At 35.6% G+C, this 24,172-nt stretch overlaps 2 protein-coding genes, 1 non-coding gene and 1 pseudogene across 3 annotated transcripts; 2 read left to right on the forward strand and 2 right to left on the reverse strand.

Moving 5' to 3' along the window:
* The first annotated feature begins 572 nt into the window (after nucleotides 1–572).
* On the forward strand, nucleotides 573–11,326 carry LOC132269462 (uncharacterized). Its single transcript, XM_059770653.1, has 11 exons — nucleotides 573–851; nucleotides 1,011–1,095; nucleotides 4,555–4,748; nucleotides 7,248–7,330; nucleotides 7,775–7,820; nucleotides 7,921–7,977; nucleotides 8,100–8,154; nucleotides 8,235–8,335; nucleotides 8,443–8,506; nucleotides 8,609–8,742; nucleotides 10,774–11,326. Exons 1-11 carry the CDS (start codon nucleotides 774–776, stop codon nucleotides 10,945–10,947), a joined length of 1,071 nt encoding a protein of 356 aa, XP_059626636.1. The 5' UTR covers nucleotides 573–773; the 3' UTR covers nucleotides 10,948–11,326.
* A 2,563-nt stretch (nucleotides 11,327–13,889) lies between these two features.
* Nucleotides 13,890–21,273, reverse strand: LOC132269464 (THO complex subunit 4A-like; annotated as a pseudogene).
* An 81-nt stretch (nucleotides 21,274–21,354) lies between these two features.
* On the forward strand, nucleotides 21,355–21,428 carry TRNAV-AAC (transfer RNA valine (anticodon AAC)). The gene has a single exon. It is a non-coding gene; the product is annotated as a tRNA-Val (tRNA).
* A 759-nt stretch (nucleotides 21,429–22,187) lies between these two features.
* Nucleotides 22,188–22,526, reverse strand: LOC132269739 (uncharacterized). Its single transcript, XM_059770992.1, has one exon. It carries the CDS (start codon nucleotides 22,524–22,526, stop codon nucleotides 22,188–22,190), a length of 339 nt encoding a protein of 112 aa, XP_059626975.1.
* Nucleotides 22,527–24,172: the final 1,646 nt, after the last annotated feature.

Here is a 24,172-nt window from a genome sequence, read left to right on the forward strand (position 1 = left end):
TACACCATATATTTTTCCTTTTCTAATTTTTGTTTCTTTTTTCAAAAATATACTTTTTCCACTTATATATAATTATGTATTGTTCCATTTTCTCCGAGTTAATTTTTTTCTTATTTGCATTTTAATTTTATTAATTTATTTATTTTTCAATAAGTGCATTGTATCCTCTTCTAATAAAATTATGCCTCCATCCTTAATAACACTGTTAAATAATTTAAACTTTTAAATAAATAAACAAACACGTTCGTCGGGCAAAGTCAGACCTCAATAATGAATAAGGTATAATCGCAATGTTCATAAACAGCTGTACTCAATAATGAATAAACACAACGCTTTAGACAATGACGGACCACCATACCATATGATACGTTAAAATGATAATAATTGGTGAATCAAGTGTGACACTCCATTTACTTTATTTATCCAAACCGATCTATATTCAACTTAACAAAAATACACGTGTAAAATTCCATTACGCGTCCTCTTCGCTCCGTGGTATTGCTTCTCTGCTACGCCACGTTGCACATCAGTATAATATTATATTAATAACCATCGGTAAACGGAACAACAGTTCCAAATTCTGTCTCGCACATGTGGATTACTTTCAGAGTAATCTTGTCTGAAGAAGCATAAGACCCTTTACGTACACATATACATCTATATCTATATTTATATATATACTCGTATAATCAAAGCTTTCGTTGGATCGCAATTAGGGTTAGGGCTGAGGTTCTCTATTACCAAATGCTCTTTGCTTGGATGTTATCGTCAAAATGCCCCAAGCTTCACCGCCCCGAACCTCCGCTCATCTTGTCGCTCTTACTCAAGAAATCGAGAAAAAGCTTCAACGGGTTCGTCTTCTTCATTTCCGTTCTTTTTGTATATGTATTGCAATATACACAAACACACACATATTTATGTATGGCAAGCAATCAATTTACTTCCTTAACTGTTTCAAGCTTCTAATTACGCAGTTCGTTTAGTGAAATTATTCTTTTAATTTGCTGCAGGCACTAGCTTCTCCGTCGCAAAGGCGCAACCTGTTACAAGAGCTGTTCGCGGACATAGCTTTAGAAGTCGATGATAGGGCCAGAGGTGAGTTTAAGTTGTACATAACTCGTCTTCAACTTATTATGATGTTCAATGTGTTCGTAGATTGTGTAAGGTGAATAGTGGATTTCAATTTCACGTGTAATAAATATGGGTGCATTTGGATGTCCTTTGGAAATTCATTGGCTCTATCATGTTCTACTCAGCATATTAGAGTAGGAAAATAGGGTGTCTACCCCTCTTAGAATGGTAGGAAAATATTTTAATATTGTCATTTCGATGAGATTTATATTGAGTCTTTATCATTAGTTGTGGATGTGGTTTTTGTAGTTCCAGCCTTGACAATTAACTTCTTTCTTGGAGAGCTATGTGAACAGAATAGCATCCAAATGCATCCTAACATCGATTAATATTATAATGCTAAAGGATGCTTTCCCTCATTTGTTGTCGATGACCATTATTTTGGTAATTATATGATGTATGTATGAATTTACTTACGTGTGTCTATAGAAGTGTTAATGTGTTATCTCTTAGCACAAAGAAGTTGAAGTAATAATAGCCGGTTGTCATTTGTGTATTTTAGCAAACTTGTGCACTGTGCTTATATGCATTTAGTTTTTCTTTCGTTTGTGTTGGAAACTTTGAAGTATTCTTCACCTAGAGACATTACCTATCTTTTCATGTTGTTGAAGTGCGCCTTACATGAACTAGACCTGATTATAATGATCTCAATTTGAGCACAATAGTCGGTATCAGTTTTCTCAAGGTTAATCTTTTTGTTTTAGTAAGTAAGATGTATTTTATTTTGATTTTGTAAATAAGCGCCAAAAGGTGCACAACCTTTGTACACAGAGTCACAGAGTAAGGCTGCTATTGTCACCTTAAAAAGAATAGTGCTTCATGCTGAGTTAGCCAGTATGCAGCACGTTTCTTACTTAATCTGAGTTCTTGAATTTGGATTTACCAGTTGTTCTTAAATCATCATGAAAGGACCTTGAAGAAAAAATAAAATGAGTTAAGTGGTAGTTGTCAGAATAGTTTTCCCAAAACCACATTTAGAAAGACCGGTAAGAGAATGGAGGAAACTTGATTTATTTTTCAAAAGAGTATAATGAAGAATTATGGCTGTACTACGTAAAATCATCAAAACTTTATGAAGAGATGTGAAAATTTGAAATTGGTAGTTCGAAGGATCCAAACCTGTTCATAGAGTTTTCTGTGAATGAATGCATTTTTTGTGATTTGACCTTTGCGTCAAACTGTGATCAAGTAACCTTTTAAGGGATTACACCAATATTAATTTGCTATGTAGAGCTAGTAATCCTTGTCTGGCTCAGATATTTAGTTGCTAATGTGAGATACTGAGAGCAATGCTTTTGCGTCCTTGTTAATTTTTGAAAATTAGCAATATTTCCATGAATATCATAGAAAATTGGTTTGAGAAGCTATGTTTATCAAATGTGTGTGGCTCGTAATGGTTTGTTACTTCTTTTGTTTGGTAATGGTTTAAGGGGGAAAATGCTATGGTTTTCATAATCAAAGGGATCTTCTGGCATCTTAATGTTTCGTGTTGTGAATTTGATAGAAGAATTAAGAATTGTGGGATGAGAAAAACTTCACTGCAACCCTTTCCCCTACATGCATTTAAGGATGCATAGAGTATATGGTGAAATGTTTGTGCATGTGGAGGAAGGGAAGTGGTCTGGTGTAATGGTCAGATTCATGCCGTTAATCTCTCTCTTTCTCTCTCTCTCTTTCTCTCTCCCTCTTGGTGGGTTTGAAGGGAGTGCCGGATGTTCATATTCTTGTTAACGGTATTCCCTGATTAGATGCAGACTGTAGACTAGGACTGATTTAGAATTAAGAATAACTGTAAAATTGTTGAATTTGCATCGTTGATTTGTCTCCAAGTCTTTCCCTCACGTGTAAATCATTCTAATTGCTTTCCTAGAGAGATCCTGAAATCTCAAGATTGCTGCATTTCTGGTATCAGCAATCATGTATATATTGTTGCTTTAGAACTCTTAGCATGCATTTTATCTTGCATGGGCGATAAATAATATCATTGTTCTAAGCAGAAAAATGATGAACATGGCTTCGAAAGGGGTATTGACATTTATCATTTTCTAAGTTTTGATGATCTGCTTGTCCTTGGTTCTCAAAGGATAATCTTATGGCTAAGGTCTTCACTAAAAGTTCTGTAAGTAGTACTCAACAAATTGGCCTTTGTCTCACTTCTCATTTCTAGTTAGATTGTCAGCTCTATCAACTTCATGCTACCCTATGCTCTGCTTCAGCTGTAAGTTGAGCATGGTTTTTATTTTGTAAAAAGGTATTCTCCAGTTAATTGATTTAAACTCAAACTTCATACCCATTGGGTTTTGCTAAAGCTTATATTCATGTGTTTGCATTTTGACACTGAGAATTCCTATAGTGGTGGATCAAGGTACTTTCTTTCTTTTCTTTTCTTGTTTTCTTTAAGTTTTTCCTTTCAGTAGGGGGGTTTGAGTGTAGGGTCACTTCTTTTAAAAGTATTTGTTTACTAATTTTTCTTTACTTATGTAAAAAAAATTGTGTTTGAATTATTTTAATTTGCAAAGATGCTTTTAATTGTTGTAATTTAAGAAAAAAAAAATTATTATTTATGTTCTTGCGTTAAAAAAAAAAAAAAAAAAAAAAACTAAATTAAGCTAATTCGCCAATTTAAGTGCAATTTCAATAATTTAAGTAGTATTACTTAGGTGCTAGTTTAGTACTACAAATGGTATCATTCAAATTCTATATTTTAACTCTCGAAGGATGTTTCTATATATATATATATATATATATATATATATATATATATATATATATATATTAATAAGCAAGATTTCATGAACTTGAAGGATGTTTCTAATATCGTAAACAAAATTTAACTCAAAAGGTTTGGGGGATCTAAGTATTGAAGATTTGAGGAAATTTTGATGCAGGGATTGCTGTAGAGATACTGAAAGTTAGAATCAGGTCTTGAAGCTGTGGCCTTAGTGATTTCTCTGGGTGGTGTGTGCATGGTCCCTATCTGTCCTCTAGATCCTCCGCCGGATTCACACATAAATAGGGACAAAAAAATGCTTAGATTATATAATAATATGCTTATCCTTATGCACAAATGTGGGCACTGTAATGGATCTAATATACTGGATGAATACTTTCTATACTGTTTAAAATCTAGCTATGAATTTATATGTCGGAAGTGTTACAAAGAAAAGATGTGAATATGTGAATCTTCATTAATGGTGTGTGATAATACTTGCATTTGAAATATACCTTCATTTGAGTTATTTGTAGTTATGGCATTTTAATCAGTCATAACTTACTCTTCTAACAAGTTGATCGATGATGACAATGATGATTTTATAGTCTTCTTATGTACTAAATCTTTTTAAATTTGTCGTAGGCTGTTCAGATGTCCGACTCAATTATGGTTCTTTGATGTACTCATATTCTGCTTTGGAATTGGAACAGATATAATTCAGAGTAGGGAAGATCTAATTACCCCTGCAGAGGATGGGAATGTTGGTCCCTTATGCTTTTACGACGTGCTTGCTGATCATTTCGTTTGGGTGCCCGAGAATGGAAGACCAATTCTTGATTTGATTGTCCAACTCTGGAGCCAATCATTTGCATCTCACATTTTTTCCCTTCTGTTCCACAAATGGGTATGTAATCATGTATATTGTAAACTGCACTATTTTGTTGTAGAAGTTTTCCTTCAAGCTGTGATGTTGAACGCATTAGTGAATTTTTTGCTTAAAAAATAAGCTTATTTTTCTACATTTGTACTTCCTTCTAATATCTATTTTTGAGTCGATCAAATAAAATATATACATGGAGGCCAAAGTGCGGTAATCTTTTCCTACCCTACTACTTGTAGATTTTAGCCATATAGACCCCACTAGTTTACTGGTGTGTTTATGGCTTCCATAGAGGTTCTCTTCAAATAGCTCATGTCAATTATCATGATATCATCTGTTCAGTTTTTTTTTTGGGAATAATACTTAATAGGACTTCTCAACCAATGAAGGTGGAGGCATTGACAGGTGGTGATTTTGACTGGCCCATCTGGACAATAAAAGAGAGCAATTGTTACAAATAGTAGAAACTAGAATCTGCTTTTTACTCCATATTGACTTGCATTTTATGGTTTTCTTTTTCAATGGAACATTATAATATAATTAATGATTTTAGTTTGTGTTAATTAAAAAATCACCTAATGCTTTACACGAATTGGCTTCTGACCTCCTGGTTATACTGCTTTAATAACTAGCGTGTAATACTTCAACACATGGGCATGGACTATTTTTTTAGCATCTTTTGTGTTCGCTTCTACACATTGAATCTTAGCTATTTAGGCTACTACTTTTTGAGGCAGCATTTTGTTGCTATTTTGAAATGAAACTTCTAGTGGGTTTTTGTCTTTCGGAAGAGGAAAAAAAAAAAAAAAGAGTACAGAGTTGGCTGTATGTTTTGGTGAATAGAATTTTCGGTCCAGGATCATGAGAATTTGATGGAGCTCTCCTTATCCAAGAAGCTTCAGATGTTTGTACAGTGGTTAATGAGGAATAGGTTACTCACTCAGTAAGGTCAGTCAGATCACAACTGTCATAGAATTTATTCCTTTTTTGATTATTTTGTCTATCTACTTTAACATTGTCCAGATATGTGCAATTTTTCACAAGTTCGGAACCAATTGTAGATTGTTATTCTAATGTTCATTTTTTTTTTTGAACCTCTAATCTCATAAGCACTTTAAAATTGCTTAAAACCCCAAGTTTACTGCTTTGGAGTGAATTCTGGTAACAATGGTCACAACAGAAAGCTCTTGATTACTCATACAGAACATCCCAAAAACTAAACATTTAATTTTTCTTAAAAAGCTTTGCGTAAGATATTAAAGGTCCCTGCTCACTGGATATAAATAAATAATGCTTGGCGAATTTTAACTGCATCTTGATTTTCTGGTGTGAATGGATTGATATACATCTTTCCCCATAGCCCTGGGGCTGTGTCTCGATCTCCATGTGCGAAATCTAAGGGACTAGTTTCTATGGAGATTCCCCTTGGTCTAATTTCACACCTTATGAAGTAGGGGGAATTCAGTGATTTATTTACCCATTGTAATTATTATAGTTTCCATTTGGATTGTCTTCCTGCCTACTACTAAGTAAAACTCCAACACCTGCTTATATAATAGACAATGACTTATCATTGAAATCTTGGCAAATGTTTCTGTTGTGGATATTGGATATCTGGGTAGATGCAGTGTCCAAATCCAAATTTTACCCTCACCTGGGCTACACCTGTGGGTAAAGGCTGTCATGTAAGAAGTTGACACTGGTATTACTAATCATGTTACATTTAACAAGGACTTAGTTCCCTTCGCACACATAGTAAACTGGAAACTGTTGTGTTGATTATCTGGCGGACAGGGGATAAGTTATTTTAGACTTCAGATTTTTCAGTCAATTTCAATATTTCTATAGCATTTCAAACATCTTGACGTGCCAGTTGACTTGATTAGGTTTATGAGATGCAGGCATTGTTAAGAAATGCAGCCAAGGCTGTTGTTACGTGATGGTTATATATTGGCATGGCATCTAAATGTGGGTTGAGGATTCCATTGTCACCGTTGGCCAGAAACAGAAATAAATTCTTTTGTGTGTGTGTGTGATTGTGAATTCCTTGCTTTTTGGGAATGGTTGATTTAGATAGATCCTTCCCTCCAGAGAAATATAATAATAAGATAATAAAAGTAGCTAATTTTAAACAGAAAATAATGACAACAAAAATAGAAAAGTGCCCTTCTAAGATGCACAGTTGTTTATGGTTTCATTTCTTCCAATTATCATGTTGTGGGCCAGTGTTTTAGGAGTAGTCCATTTTCAGAAATGGGATTTGTCCAACTCATTCCCACACAGGAGGGGCCAAGTTTGTATTCTGGTTCCCATCTTTGTGCAAATGAAAAATTATACACAAGTGGAGGTCCAGTGGCCATGTTAACTGAGCATTAAAGGAATAGTTTTAAGGTTATGGGAGGTTCAGGATGCACTATTCATGTCATTAGTATGGAGCTTTCGAATTTTTGCCAACTTAGAGCTTTAACGAACTTATTTCTTTTACTGTGGCCTTCCTGCTACATAACTTGCATTTTTTTGCAGTTGTTCGAAGTCCAACTTGATAATTCAGAAGTTCTTCTTCGTTACTCGTCAGCTCTTGTTCAAGGTGCTACAAATGTCTTCTGGTATGGTCCATGTAAATATTAGCAATCACATTTGGATGTTACTTTGACTAGTTACTTATGAAGTTGATAGCCAATGCCTTTCTTTGGAGTTAGTTCACAAGTAATATCAATTACTGTTGATTATTTAATGCTTATCGTGCATACACGCACATTCAACAACTAATTTGCTGGCATCTTTTTAGGTTACCTAAATTATTTTTTGTTCCTTCTTTTCCTTTGAATTTTTTGGCATTGATAGTTGTAAGATCCCAGTTTTTGTAAAAAACGACCTTTTTTAGTTTACTCTCATGCTAGTCCTTAAGAGCCCTTTCACTCTTTCTATTTTATTTATTTATTTATTTTTATCATTTGTAGTAACTGTCTTATTCATTGTTCTTTGAATTTCCCTGGGAAAAAGAATATAAATGATGCTTTATTGTAATGTAATTATTTGTTTGTCTGCAGGATTGACATCCAAACAAACACGAGACGTTTCCAAACTCTCTTCCGGGTATGATTCCTTTTTTTTAGGGTAAAATATTCTCGCTGTTTACATTACACGATGCTATTGAAGATATATTTTTCACTCTTGTCCTTTCTGTTGGATTCAGTATTTACTGGAGGAGGTTGCACTGGTGCCTGACCGATTAGAGAAAATCCCCTTGCAGGTTAATATTGATCCTGCCCATATTATTTTCTCATGCTAATAATATACGTAGTGATTCGATCAGTATTTTGAGTGCACTTTCCTAATGATGAAATATTTTCTTGCCCATTCTTCCCTACTCAGGCCCAACAAGATCTGTTCCTTCTAGTTTCAAGGTTCATAATTTTCTACGACTTAGGTAGGTCTGGTTAGTGGTGCACTTTTCTGTTGAACCTCAAGATGTGAAATTGCCTGCGTCTGATCTTATGTATTGTACAGCCGACAAGCTGGAGAGCTTCTTGAAACATTTTCCTGATTTCCCAAATGCGTTCTTAGTTGGTGGTCGAGCAGATATTTTTGTTATCGAACTCGCAGATCAGGTGAGAATTATATTACTGTCCTTAGAGATGGCTTCCTTTGATGACTTTATTTTTGTTGCTATGGTGAATTTTTTTCTTAATGGGTTTAAATTTTCCTGATTGGTCAGCTTCAAAAGTTGAAGGTGGAGCCAGTACTGATACATTACCTTTCTCACCTTAAAGTACTCCAAGGTAGTAGAATTTCAACCATTGATCATACGTCATTTGAATATAATATGATTCAGGCAAGAATCTAGAATATCATGTTTATTGCAGCCTGACTAATCTCTGCAGGTCTTGAACTGAGAATGACCACGAGTACGAGATTGAAAACTTGCTTATATAGCTTCACTTCTCCTGGAGGTCCAATGTATCCAACAAGAGTTGTTCGTCATGCTGCTTGGGAGGCATTAGATTTGCTTTTTCCTGTGAGTAAATTTTTATTTATAGCCTAAGAATATCTATCGGAGAATTTTAATGCGAGTAATTTTCGTATCTTACGTACATCTGGCCCTCCTAGATCCTGCAATGGCTGGAGCCTCCCTCGTGCACTGCCGCACTGGGCTAAAGCCCTTTTTCAATTATCTTATCTTAATAATGATATCGACTTACAATCAATGGGTGTGTGTTAACTTCATCTTATTTTGACCATTTTGCTTGAATATGCTTGTGCCTTGTATAGAAGAGTTCTATTTTGTTGGAATTTTTCATTTGTTTAATTAAAGAATTTATTCAAAAGGCGAAATAGACTCGTAATTGTAGAGTAACGGTAATTTGAAATCATTTGTTAATTTTAGTTTTCAAATTTCCCATTTCTTGTTCATTTTCGCCCTTTTTGGCCATTGGGGGGTCGGATTTTGGAGACAGCGCAGATGGGTTGAGTTCATAGAGGACTACGACTTTGAGTTGCAGTATCATCCGGGAAAGGCCAATGTGGTGGCCGATGCATTAAGTAGGAAGTCACGGGATACTCTTGCTAATTGACTCTAGAGGGGGGGGAGGGGGGGGGGGGGGGGGGGGGGTGGGGGTGGTGGGTGGGGGGGTTTGAATAGAGTCAATGGCCAATTAAAATAATTTACAATTTCACTAGAAATAAACAATTATGCAATAATCAATTAAAGTGCATCTTGGTGGAAGAGAGAAGTACCTGATGCTTCTGGCTTGTACGCGGATGCAATTCAATCCATGAGCATCCATTTATCATGGGACCAAGCACCCGATATTCAGTTACAGCAGTCATCCTGGGTCAACAATGATGCGCCGAATCATTGAAAATTCACATGGTCATCCACTAAAGAACTAGACTCAAGAATCGCCTAATTCGGAATCCGAACGGAAAAGATATGAAATAGAACAAAGAGGCATCCTCCTATTAAGAGATACCACGACCGTATCTCACTAAAACTATCATAACTCTCACTACGGTTGGAATTTTTGTGTGTGGTTGGTACCATTGGAAATCCAACTTCAAACTATTGAAGTTAGGCTTAAGAATGACCTGATTTCGATTAAAAACGAGTGAGATATGACCCTCTGAAGTTGGCTCAAGAAAGCTGTCCAAGAAACTGAAAAGAAATCAAGCTTCAGGGAGGATCAGCAGGCTGACGGCACGGCCCATACACATATGACACGGCTGGAAGTGTCCTGAATTTTGAATACTTTATTTTTTTGGTTGGACACGGTTTAGACAGGACATGGACACATTTGGACAATGTTTAATGTTCTTCCTTGTATTCTTCTGTACAAGCTGGAATCTTGGAAGACGTATACGCTTTCAGGAGTCAAAAATTGAAAACTATAAGGACTTTGGTTTTTAACTTCATAGCACATGTGGAAGTGACCTCTTTTGTGGACCTTTTTAGAAAGCTGCATGCTTTTTCTCCCTTTTCCCCTGGTGGTGCAATCCATTGCCTCTTGCAGTAAAACTGTTTGTTGGCACTCAATTCAGTGTTCACGCTGCGTTGATATTGTTTTATGATTACACCCCACATGTCTGGAAGATCAATAAAACATACCAACTCATCAGTTAAAATAATGACAGAACAACTATGGCCCGAATCTACATTCTCTTCTCTGACGACGAACAGCTGCCCATTGTTATAATCTACCAAAATTTACATCCCACACATTTTGTGGTAGGGATGAAGTGTGTTGTGTTTTATAATCTATTCGTAATTAAATACTCTGGTGTTCTAACTAGAATGCTCGTTGCTTTAGTAAGTTTGATAGTGGCTGCTTTACGTATGAGCGAGGCTCATTGCAATTCATTTTCTTCAAGCTTTGACTAGATGACTTGCCTGATGCTACATTGCAAATACACCTAGATTTGGCCAGGTGTCTATGGTGTGAATTAAATTAAATTAATTGCCCTTTTTGCTGAGTTTTGTTTCTTTATTTATTTATTTTTGTTTTCAATTTAATTGGGAATTCTTATAGAGTAAATTGATGCTTTGGTTCAGGTTGGGCGAATTCCTCGGCATCTTATTAGTCTGTTTTTCCGGTTGCTATATCCATGGTACTGGCCCTCTTCTTGCTGGAACTTCATACTCTCTTGCTTAGAAGCGGTACTGTATTCTCTGCTGAGGTTGGTTTTTTCTAGTTGGGAGAAGTTGAGAAATGCCAAGAGGTCATAATATATTTTAGAAATCCAATATACGCGGCCTCGTGTAAGGTTTAAAATGAACATTGTGTGAAGGCAGATTGTCTGATGTGAGTGTGGCAGTTCTTTTTTTCTCTTCTGCCAATTGTGGATCAAATAAATCTTTGTAAAACACTAGTAAAATTTCAGGTTTGTATACAGATTTGGGATAACCAATGTTGCTGCTGGATTCGGTGGGTAGGGCTGGCAGGTTTGAAGTGATGTGGTCCGGGCTTTGTTCCATTGGATTCTGACGTTGTGTACAAAAATTTGCATTTGATTTTTATTTGTGAAGGTAATTTTTGAGAAGCCTTGCACAATTTATTGTCACAGTTTATAATATATATTTAAAAACAGCACTTTGAACTTTTTAACTTTTCACTGTACTCAATTTTCCTTTGGTTTATTATTATCTGATTCAAATGGAGCTTATCCAAGGAGCAACAAAAAACAATCCAGACGCATTGACGCAAGGAATAAACTTATGTATTTTATTGTAGCCTGGTGATTTATTTATTTATTTATTTATATATTTTTTAATTTTTCTTATTATTATTATTTTTTTTAAAGTTAAATGCACGTTCAAGAACCACCCTGCAACAGCGCACGTCATGGAAGGATTTAAACCCAAATAGGTTATTTACAATGAAAATAAACACGTAAACACATTTCTAACATAAAATCTATAAATTACACAAGCGGTGTATTTATTTCCTCACGGACTTAATGTGACATCATGTATCCATCAAGGCTGGTACCTCATCAGTCTACACAGCTGCCCGCGTGCCACGAGAAAATTCAGTAGTTGTACCCGAGAAAATTCAGAAGCTACCGCATTATGCGTATAATGTGTCAATCTGTGATCTTTGCTAACACCAACTTGGAACTTGTGGTGCTTATTATTTGAAATCCATCAGGGCAACGAGTACAACCGCCATATAGACTTAACATGGGAGTAAATTGTCACAACCTGACCAGATGTGCACAAAAATCCGGTAAACTGGAAAATTCAAATTGGATCGGACAATTTGGTTTGATTTGTTAATGGTTTTGTTCGGTTACTGTTTTAAAGTTGTGAAACCATAAATATACGATTTGTGAAACCATAAAGATACGATTTGATCACGGTTTGAAGTCCTTTAGGACCGAACTAGACCGAACCGTTATGCTATATACATATATATATATACACACACACATATATATATCTTAAATTATACAATATATATAATATAATATAATATAATCTTACAATCCAAATCATTTAGAAATTTTGTAGCAACCATCAATCCTAGATCCGCTCTTAATTCTCTTAGGTCATATCAATTTATTAGATGATTTTTAGTAGCTGAATTTTGAATTGTATCCAATTGTTTGCTGTTGAATTAATAATTCCAAATGTATTAGGCTATTAGCAATTCTGAATTTATTCTGATAGTTCTGAATATGTTGGTAACTTGGTTATAATTGTACATGTGAATTTTTAAATATGAATACTTCTATAACCAAAAAAAATGAAAAGAAAAAACGTGAAACCAAACCGACCGGTTTTTCACGATTTGATTTGGTTTGATTCCTTTGGTCAAATAGTTCGATTTGGTTCCAAATTTTATGAATCTATTAAAATTGGTTTAATTCCAAAATAACTCTTAAACTGGTTCAAACCGAACCGCGTGGACCCTAACCCTAACCACTCATGTTTCCTTCTCTTGGTTCAAATTTACACCTTGTGCAGTTGACATTGATTTCCCATTTTTCTACTCAATCAGTAAGAAGTATAACTACAAGATCATCACTACTTAAAACCCAAACCAAACTTAATTATTATGATAACGACTACAATTTGTCAATCATATTTAAAAATAATAGCTGCTCATGACTGAAGTAGCAATCAATTCTGCAATAGCCAGTAGGCCCCTCCTTCAAGTTCCTCTTTAGCATCATCAAAATTCGGCCAGCCCCCAGCATGTACCAGCTGAATATAAGACAGCCCAACACCCCCAATCTATAAAAAAAATGTGCTAGGGAGCTGTCTTCTATAAAAAAAATGTTCCTCTTTCCAGTGAAGCTGTAGGAGAACTCTTTACGCTCCAAATTGCGTGCATCACTTCTAGATGTGCTTGCTTCCAAACAAGCAACATCACCACTGAAAGCCACATTGGCATATCAAAATATTCCTTCCACAAAACCCAGGTAGTCCAAACATAGTATAGGGTCTGACATGAAAGCTGATTGATTAACTAAGTAGTACAACTAGGAACAAAATTCGACTTCTTCCCCAGATTTTAACCATGCCATTGGAATTCTATTGACCTGTTCATCCCCAAAATGTCAACAGGTCAAATCAAGCAAAAAGATTCATATGAACTCATTGTTTTACTGCGTCAAGGTCCATATCATATAAGCACTAGTAAATCCCTGGAAAGGGTACTAGGAAAGAAGAATAAATACTGCAACCCAAAATGACTAAACACCTAATTAACCACATAATTGTGCCATAAAGCAAGAAATACAACTTTAACAGTCGAGAGTCCACAGAAGTAAATCATAAAGAAATTACCTCGAGTTGAAGTCTCCTCGATGTTAATGAGCCGAAACAAATCCCAGCATTCCAAAGTAGTAGAAATTCTCTTTTAGCTTAATTCTCTACCAGCTTGCAGACAATGCCAACATTGTGTTTCGGAAAACAAAAGGAAATAGTTCCCATTTCTATGCCTCCACACGGGGATGAATAAATGACGACTCCGCTAGCTAATGGAACCAAAAGTTGAGGTGCAGACTTAAACTATGATCCATTAACCCATCAAAAGAAACAATAAAAAATAAAAGCCCAAGCTCTCTAAATAATGTTTCTCTGACAGTTCTCTACAAGCACTTTCTCCGTTTTTACTCAAAGAATTGGATGTCGATAGAAATACACAAAATAGTAAGAGGATGTTGCATCATCAAGTACACAGTGGCAATAGCAGGTGCAAAGAGACGAGCTATAAATTTTTGTTATGCCTTCAACTAGTCTGCATTACTTCTGAATGATATTTCTCCAAATCAGCATCAAGATCTTCTGCAGATACCTTCTCACCACTGCCCCTTCCCCGTCCACGGCCCCTTATAAATCCAGAGCCTCCACTGCCACCACCACGACTCCTTCCCTGTGCACCACCCCTTCTTTGACCACTGTTCCATAACCATATTCCAAAGAAATTAATATGGAATACTGCATTTTTATTTTATAGTTACAGAAATGAAAAAGGATTGTTACGTTTGACCTCAAAAATTCCTGAGAGAAGGTGCAAAGAAATTTGATGGAAGTACGGAATGCCAAATTACCAAACGATAAACTAAGCATAGGAGTGCTCCGCTACCATGTACAGAAATTTACAAATTTGCAAGAGTAAGCATCATGCAAGTTCAAAGAATGGGAAGTTTCAGGAAGAATATCGCACAAAACACTGAAACCGAAGGTGTGCCTGTGACAGGCTTAAAAGAGAATTCAAGCCTCAATCAGACTTTCATTGCATAATATCTCTTTTCTTTTTTCCATTACATTGTTTCATGAGTTTATTTTTTTATTTTCCTTTTCTTTCTTTTTTTCCTTTTTTTTTTTTTTTTTTTTCTTTGGGATGGGGTGGGGGGAAGACTTGTGGTGTTTACGTTTCACATACAGATGCATTATATATTAAATGACAATGTAACAAACTGTATTTGACAAAGCTTAAACTCCAAATCTCATCTTTAAACTACATAAACTATTCACCTCCCAAACCTCTGATTTTAGTAGAAGATCACCTTGAAGAAGGAAGTCAATGACATCAAACATTTCCAGAATCTTCTCTTTCATTTTGATACATATAATGATTGGATCATAATATATCATATGTAAGGATGGTGATTTGACAAAAGAACCAGGTATCATGCCTGCATCTATTGGGATTTGTTATACGGGTTCTTTCCAATGTGCTTATGTTCAAGGATTAAAAGTCTCTCACCACTTTGTTGTCATAATTTCTGTTTTCATCACAAACCGTACCACAAACATCATCTCTTTATCCAACACGTTTTATCATCATCAACATAGCCAGGTCATTTTTTATGTGTGTGTGTGTGTGTGTGTGTGGGGGGGGGGGGGGGGGGGGGGGGGGTGGTGTTTGTTTAACGAAGAATTAAACCACCCGCTAGCCAATTTGGACTCTTAAATGATGTGCAAACTCTGGATTCATACAATCGCCACAAACCACATCCATCATGTAAGTCCAAGCCTCACCTTTGGCTAATCTCAAACTGGAGATCTAGGGGGAGTACCTCCAAAGGCCTTACCAGTTGATAATTTGAGTCCATACTGCATAGCCCATAGCCCATGGCCTGGTCATGTTGCGGATGTTTGCCTCAATAATTTCTCTTCGCACAAGTAATTTGATTTGTTAATGTAAAATTTAAAAATTAGTTTGGGAGGTTAGGGGTTCGAATCTCAGTGGAGGCATGTGTGTGTGAGTACCAACTAAGGAAAAAAAAAAAAACGTTATTAGTTAAACAAATTCAAGGGCTTGTCTTTGAACTAGATCTTAATAATTTTAGAGATTTAGTATTGCAGTTGATAAACACACCTTTGTAGCTGATTGTTATCGTCTTGATAGCAATGGAATTACGTGGGATGTGCACTTTCGGCGCTCTTTTCAGTATTGGGAGATAGATGAGGTATGTGTTTTTTGGATTTTCTGTATCGAAAGGAGGGTGTTGGCAGAGAAAATGATGATTTGATTTGGGTTCCTTCTTCCCACGGTCGTTTCGAAGTAAGATCCCTGTTCTTATGTCTGTCTCATTTGGTTAATTATGTTTTCCCGTGGAAAACTATTTGGCGATCCATGGCTCCAACTAGGGTGGCTTTCTTTGTTTGGACTGTTGTTTGGGGAAAGATTTTGACAATTGATAATTTAAGGAAAAGGGGCAATTGTATTCTTAATCGGTGTTGTCTATGCAAGAAAGATGGGGAGTTTGTTGATCACCTCCTTATGCATTGCCCTGTGGCGAATGACTGTTGGAATCTTATTTTTGGGTTGTTTGGCATGTGTTGGGTAATGCCACGATCTACTAAGGATTGATTCATGTATGGAGAGGATGTTGCGTGAGAAGGGATGTACGCGATTTCTGGTGAGTTATCCCACATTGTGTTTGGTGGTGCATTTGGAAGGAGAGAAATAGTAGAATGTTTGAAGATAAAGAGTCGTCTACGGCAATGGTGAAACATCACATTCTTCATTCTCTTTTCAATTATGTGAAGAGGAGTTCTTGCTCTTCTTCTGATGATTTAATTAATTTTTGGATTCTTTGGGGCCTTAGTTCCGGTTCCATTTTTGTATAAGGGACGCGTTCCCCTTTTGAACGCCTTTTTTATGTTATTATTAATTGTAGATCTTCTTATTCAGCCAATTAGTTTCATGCAATCAATGGGTCCTGAATAGTTGGATCTGAAAAGAATATTCAGGAATAGTTAAGGTACCCAAGGTGTAAGCCTGTGATGGGGTACAGGACAAGGAAATGGTTAGATTTTTCCAGGCAGGATGGGTCGGGATAAGGATCCAGTGCCATATCAGACCCCTTAACATCTAATGTGTGCGTATATAAATTAGCATCTGATTTTATCTGCAATCTAATAATTTTCAACAGTTCTTCCACCATATAAATGCAAAACTCATCGGCATAACCACATACTAGATATGGTTCTCAGCAATTAAAAAATGTTTCAAGGTTTCAATTGAATATTTAATTAATTATAAGGAAAGATCACAAATATCAAATGTTACAAGTCATCAATATATAGCAAGAATTAAACAGTACAAGTCATCAATAGATCAAATATATCATTTTTTTGCAAATTTTGACTAGTCATCAATAGAGCGTGAACACCTCTTAATATTTTCATGACCTAAACAATAAAAGTATTTTTTTTTTGCAGCATAACAATGATAGTAATTGCAACACATTCAATATAAATGAAACAAAATAGACCAATGCAAGAATACAGCAATCCGAAACATAGAAAACAAGTTGAACCAAACTGAAATTTTGAACTTAAGTATGATTTTGTAAATATAAGCACATTGAGACACTAAAATGACCACAATCCCTACCTTCTGGGAATGCCATTTGAGTTTCCGAAAGTACCATCTGCCGTTGGAGGCACAGCAGTAGTAGCAATATTTGTTCCCACAATTTCTATTTTCATTGGCTTCCCATCAAGCTGGACATTGTTGTACCTCTTGACAGCTGATAAAGCATCCTGTCGATGTGAGAAGACAACTTCTGCTGTTCCCTAAAGGAAAGAGTATATCTAAATTGCAGTGATACATAATGAATTCTTCAGAAGACCACAATATGGCAAACTTTATATGATACCTTTGACCTCCCGCTCCTATCATAATGTATTGAATATCGTTTCAGGTCACCAACCTCTGCAAAGAGTTCCTGCACAAAGCTTAATTCTATATTAGAAAATCCAACCAACAAAATATCCTCATTCTGGACACTTCCAACAGTATTAAGGAAAACATATATACAATGAAAGCAAATTCAGAAGAAATTACTATGGGCAAAAACTACAAAATCACTTAAAAGAAAAAATACAAGTCACAAAGCAGGAGTAGGAGCGAGGGAAAAAGAGAGAGTGGGAGCAAAAGAGTAGAACTTAAAACTTACTAAGAGGAGTAACATCTTTAGAATGCATACAATAGTAAACTTATGTTACCAATATATATAACATATATATATATATAAGTTAATGTATATAAATGTACTGATAAGAAATTAATATAATCAAAAAATTGTTCCATAGTGGGTTTAAAGTGGAATTTGAATATATTTGGTCATAGGATAATAGGGGTGGCCACGGATCAGATCGGATTGGATTAGCCATCAATCCTAATCCAATCCGCTCCCAACGGATTGGAAAAATCTGAATCCGCCATCGATCCGTTATCCCACGGATCGGATCAGATCCGTTGGATGACAGATCAGATCCGCGGATTGAGATTTTCCCAAAATAGTCCAATATTATTTATTTTTTAACCATAACCCAATAGATAAAATTTAATTTATCACCATTAATTCATATATTTAAATAATAATATATTCTTAGAGTTCATTAAATGATCATCAATTAATTAAATTCACTAATACATTCTTTGAATATATATATATATATATATAAATCTCACGGATTGGATTAGATTTTTAACAGCCCAATCCGTGAGCTATGGATTCGATTTTTTTGAATCCGCCACCAATCCGTGGGTGTAGCAATCCGATCTGATTCGATCTGCACGGATCGGACCAGATCAGATCAGTTTCTCGGATTATTTGCCCACCCCTAATATATAATGAAAACTATGTAAATTAAATCAAAATAGCACTTTGTAAAATCTAAAAGTGTGTTTTTTTTCAATGTGACCAGCGTGCCTTAAAACTTATTGCACATGTTATCAATATCCATTTGTCATAATGAGGCCGTCACATATGACACATTCCGCTGTTTGAATATTTACTAGTGAGATCATAATTTCAGTGTAGTCCCTTTTCCTCTCTTTTTCCACAAGAGCAGCCCTAGCCAGATACCAATGGAGAGAAAAAAAAAAAAAAAACTAATTTTCTCAAGAAAAAGGAAGACCCAATGAGAAATCGTCACTCCGCGGATCAGGAACCAGATCAGCATGGACTTCTGGTGCATTTTGTCTCAAGCACAGCATCATAACCCCCCACCAAAAAAAACAGCCAGGGCATGGATACATGCTACACACTGCCCTTTTATTCTTCTTGGAAAAAAAATAAAAATAAAAATAAAAAAATAACCTAACCTCAGGGAAAAAAGAACTTCAGTGATTTAAAATAAAGATTCTTCTCTCTCGTACGGACAATCATTGTCACACTCCTGGACTTTGAAATTGATGAAAATTTTGATAAGAATCATTAGAATAAGATGAATTCATGAATCTGTGAAAGCCGGTTTGTGGGTTGGGGCCAAATCCACACTCAAACCACTTATTTGCGCTCTGAGTGCAGGAGCGGCACCATCCCCGCGAATCAAACATTGAACCTATGTCGAATCATGAATAGTTTGATATTACTAATCTTCTTACTTGACGGTGACAATGAGTAACTAAATTCCAAGTTATAATTGTTATTTAAAAAAAAACAAAAAAAAACATTAAGATTCAAATAATACATCGGTTCAATTGATAGTGTAGATTTATAGGATGTTTGGTGTCGTGTTTGGAAAGGCTAAAACGCACTTATAATTTTGTGTCAAAATAAATTACTTTTCAGTGTTAGCCCCTTTAACCTATTAGAGCTTTTTAGTCAAAGTTCAAATTTGGAGCTTTTTTAGTTGTGTTTGCAAGTACAGGGAAAAACTTATACAATGAGTCTAATTGTGGAAAGAGAATATTTATAAAATCTATTTTTGTATGCATCACTGATTCACTAAACACGATTTGATCTTTCACAAGCAACACCTTTTTACAAATCTACATTAAAAAAAAAAAAGAAAAAAAAGAGAAGTGCTTACTACATGCTATAACAATGCCAAATGCACTTAGTAGACGACAAATAAACTCTATCAAAGCACCTATCATTTCGTTGGCTTTGACAAGAAAAGCTACTGCGGTTGCTAACCAAGGTAAGAATCCTGCTAAAGATAAATTTGTAGAACCAGAATACTCTTTTCTCGTCCAACTTCAGTTCCAAGACATTATGTTACTAAAGCTAATCATATGGACCAACAAATTGATCCTGAGAAATAAATCTTGAGACGGTTGTCGGATTTGAAGAAAAACAAAGGAATAAAAAGATAAAATTAGTAGTGCCCAATTTCTTTATCTCAACGGAGTTGAGTTTTGAGAATGTTAGATTCTAATTTTTTTTTTGGTAAGTGAGAATTTTAGATTCTATTTGTGTGATGAAAAGTAACCATTGTCAGTGAAAACCATGAAATACACAAGAATCCAGGCAAAACTACAAAATTCTGTCTCTTCTCCTCCTATACTTTTTTCTTTAGCTATCCATATTTTAACCAGTGTTTCAGACATAGAAAACTGAATATAATCGGCCCAAAACCCACTCTTTGCCTCTGCCCTACATAGATTTTGGTACGGAAAGCTTGTAATACTGTCCCTCCCATTTGTGTTACATCATTAGACCATTACAGTAATTGATGCGAGTCAGAGATTCCAAACCTGGAAATCTAAAAGCAGCTTTGCACATATCTTGCAAGTTAAAACGATTGTACCCTAGAAAATTATTCCAAATTATTGAACCGATACACCTTCAAAAAGAAGACAATGGTATTCATATAATGTCTACTTGGTGACAAATAACAAGTAGAGACTGAAATCCTGGCAGCTCAAAACACCCCACTAAACCAATTAAAATCCCCAATATTTTCTATGATAAAAACTGCAATGCCTCGTCTTGTGAAAATTGTCATAACCTATATAGCATTATTGCTGTTTATAAAATTAGAGATGAGAATAAAATTAGGTACACGAACACGGTTTTCACCATATCTGACAACAAAATCCATAAAACAACCTTTTAAGAAGAAAGACAATAAAATATCCGATGAACATTGAAACACACACACACAAAGAAAAAGAAATAACGAAAAAAAAATACCTTGATGTCCTCGTTAGAGACACCATAATCCAACTTTGAGATGTAGAGCTTGGTTCCAGTTTCAATAGAAGAGGTCGACCGCCAATTTGTGAAGGGTGCGCCATAGCCTGATCTGCACCAAACATGTCGTGCTTCCACGTCGAATCTGGCGCCTGAATCCAATGATTTTTTTTTCACATAACTAGTACCAAAAAGGCTTCCTTTGGGCACGAATCAAGAAAAATGAAGCTATCCAAACCCATGATCGATTCGATTATATATACGTATGTATAAGAAAGAGAGGTCGATTTCAAGAAACCTTAGCGGTGGTGTAGGGCGTAGTTCGATTAGCAGCACGGTTAGGGAAGCGGCGAGCGGGGCCAGGTCCGGAGGGTCGAGGTCGGCCCCTGAAGTTGGAACCTCCAGATTTCTTGTTGTTCTTGATGAGATCATCGAGGCTCATGTCCAAAGCTGCACCAGACATTTTGGGATTTTAAAAGAATTTATATGTATATATAGAGAGAGAGATTAGGGTTTTTCGTATCAGAAGGAGAGAAAAGGAGAAAGGACTATAGGGTTTCTCGTGACACAGAAAATAAGAGGATGGGAATAGAAAAGGACCAAGAGGAAGAAGTTCAAGATTCAAGAACAGAGAGAGAAGCGGGGAGGAAAGAACGCCGAGAGAGTTAGTTGCTTAGTACTTAAGTAAAAGGTACATTGGGTGTTATATTTAAATATATTTGTTTTAACGCGTCGAACAAACGGTGTCGTGGTGTAGTTGGTTATCACGTCAGTCTAACACACTGAAGGTCTACGGTTCGAGTCCGGGCGACGCCAATTTCTTTGTTATTTGTTTTTGGTCACACGAACCTCTTGTTTAATGGTTTTCTTTTTTCGGAAAGTGAAAATGGTTTTGTTTGTGCTTAAAATATACAATTTTGTACCTGACTTTTTTGTTTATTCATTTCTTTCAGTTATATTTATCCTTTTTGGAACTTTAATTTGGTATAACTGAAATCTAAACTTGTAAAAATAATTATGGAATCATGGAAAAAATATGTATTATCTCGGAAGTAGCGGTTATGGAATACTAGGCTAATAATACTTATTTTCTTCTTTCTGTTTTCTTACAAATATTCTTCCATCCTTGTATGTTTAGGCAAATAATTCAATACTTATTTTCTTTTTTTCACTTTTCTCACAAATATTCTTCCATCCTTGTATTTCCATTTACATCTAATTTTCATTCCTAAAACCAAAGAACACACAATTGTTTTGGATCTTACTTGTATAAAAGGATTGGACAACTTCATTTTAAACGTACATTCGATCAGTTCATTTCCAATGAGATTTCACCCAATCATATATATTAAATAATTGAAGTCATATGTAGAAGACATTATTTAAGACACCATTGAGGACCAAAGGATCTAGAAGTACATTGATAGAAATCACGACTTCAAGAATGATGGTGATTATATATCTATCTATGTATACATACAAGTATAATATGGAGTATATTTTGAAATGTAAAAACAAAATAAACTGCGTGCAACCTTGAATTAGCAGCATATGGTATTCGGATTTTGGACCAAATCAAAGCAAGGCTCGGAGCGCGTAGGCCGAACCGACCACAACCACAGCTAAGAAAACTGTGGATACGTAAAAGTCGAACACGGAGCTGTTGACTCGGTGAAGCGGCACGCACAGCATCTCTCCCGGAACGTCCAAAGGAAAACTAACGAAATCATCTGCGTTACAAGGCCGCGAGAAGGAAGATGACGGCGATACGGCGGAGACAAAGGCCAGAATTGGAGAGAAGATGGCCACGGCTGCAGTTGCCGTTAAAAGAACAGCCAATATTGCGGCCTCTGGTAGCAGCGGCCACAACACAGCGAGGCGTTGCATAATCGAGTGAGCAAACGAGAGAGACATGGCGATTAAAAAAGGACGAGGACTGAGGAGGAGAGAGCTTTTGGGCCTTTTTTTTAAAAAAAAAACTTTGCTGCGTTTTAGATTTTTCAGTTAGGTCTGGAGGGACGAAATGACATTTTAAATTACTAAACTAAACGACTGGCATTTCTCCAGGGACTACGTGGGTGCCATGATAAAGAAAGTTAGATATCATTTTTTTTTTTTTTTTATTAATTTATTAATTGATCATTTTGTGAATAAATCCGTATATAAATAAATGAAAACTATACACAAAGGGCATAAAACACGGGCCTAGAAAAAATCGGCCGGAATCCCAAGATGGAACCAGTCCATGGTAACAAGCTTTGCCATTTTTCAATAGTGAACAAAAGATATTTCAGGACGATATGGAGGTACGCACGAAAGTAATACCTAGCTGCAACAAAAATGATACCTATTTTTAACAAATTTTTTAAAAAATTCAATTGTTGTAGCTGATGGCACAAAAGTAGTACACAGTGAACAAAAGTGGTACTTGCACTCGACAACATTTAAAAATAATTCTCAATGTAAAAATGGCATATTAAGTGATTCAAAATAATCAATCTCAACAATTTTGAAAAACTTGTATTTGGAATTTGAAAAGTTTGACTTCATGTTATTATAAAAAAGATCCCCTAACTCATGTATATTTAAGTTTATTATTATTATTATTTTTTATAATAAAAACACGTTTTCTTGTGGTGGACATAAAAAGACACTACACTACTTTTGAATTTAAATTGACAGCAGAAAATACAAAAAAAAAATGGATAGAATTTTCCATCATAGAATATGATAAACTCCACTGAGACTCCCTAGGTTAGGTTAAATTTTATTCCTACAAAGATTTTGATTATAACTTCCACTTATATTTGAAAGTGTGGTTTCATATTTTAATCACACTCTAAAAAGTCATTTTTCAGTACTTTTTACATATAAAATAACAATATTACCTTTCTTACCTTTGTGTTGACTTTTTTTAATATATAAAATGACTTAACTACCCCAAAATCTATTTTAAATCACCAAAATATCTGAAAAATCAAACCAAATTTTCTTCACATCCCCACCCCACAAGCGATACCACCGGCACATTCCTTAACCCCACCGCCCACAACTTCCTCTCTCTGTATGCACATAAATCCCCGATGGCGAACTCTACCTCCATGTCGTTGTTCTTCCCTGCTACTCCATGCCTATTTCGAATTCGGATGTTGTTGGTATATGCAATATATATATATATATTACCCACAAAAGATAAACTGCACAAGAAATACATAGACAATGAGGTGGATAGAGAGTGTACGTGGTTGAGGAATTTGATTGTTGAATTTTTCCCCGACAAGAAGAAAGTTTTAAAGGAGGGGGGGGGGGGGGGGGGGGGGGCGCAATTGCAGAGAAGCGCGGCAAAGATCTTTGGTGTCTAAAACTGCCAAATTTGTCTTATTTTTCTCTCTCCTCAATCATTTTCTTCCTTCTTTGATTTAGGTCTTCTTTTTTTTTTTTTTTTTTTTTTTTCACCATAACGACACTTTGTTTTTTTACCAAATGACACACGCACGTATATATATATCACCACCACCCATCACCAACACCATATACCGTCGCCGCTGCATATATCATCA

Source organism: Cornus florida, unplaced genomic scaffold, assembly GCF_030987335.1.
Source record: "Cornus florida cultivar Cherokee Brave unplaced genomic scaffold, ASM3098733v1 CherokeeBrave_3.0.0_Hap2_Chr08, whole genome shotgun sequence".
Classification (NCBI taxonomy): Eukaryota; Viridiplantae; Streptophyta; class Magnoliopsida; order Cornales; family Cornaceae; genus Cornus; species Cornus florida.

What these genes read in the sequence shown, in the direction of transcription:
- LOC132269462 (XM_059770653.1), top strand. Translation starts at nt 774, where the DNA reads ATGCCCCAAGCTTCACCGCCCCGAACCTCCGCTCATCTTGTCGCTCTT. An exon ending in AGTCGATGATAGGGCCAGAG is followed by an intron (nt 1,096 to 4,554) that starts GTGAGTTTAAGT and finishes GAATTGGAACAG; the next exon opens with ATATAATTCAGAGTAGGGAA. An exon ending in CATAATTTTCTACGACTTAG is followed by an intron (nt 8,155 to 8,234) that starts GTAGGTCTGGTT and finishes TGTATTGTACAG; the next exon opens with CCGACAAGCTGGAGAGCTTC.
- LOC132269739 (XM_059770992.1), bottom strand. Translation starts at nt 22,526, where the DNA reads ATGTCTCTCTCGTTTGCTCACTCGATTATGCAACGCCTCGCTGTGTTG.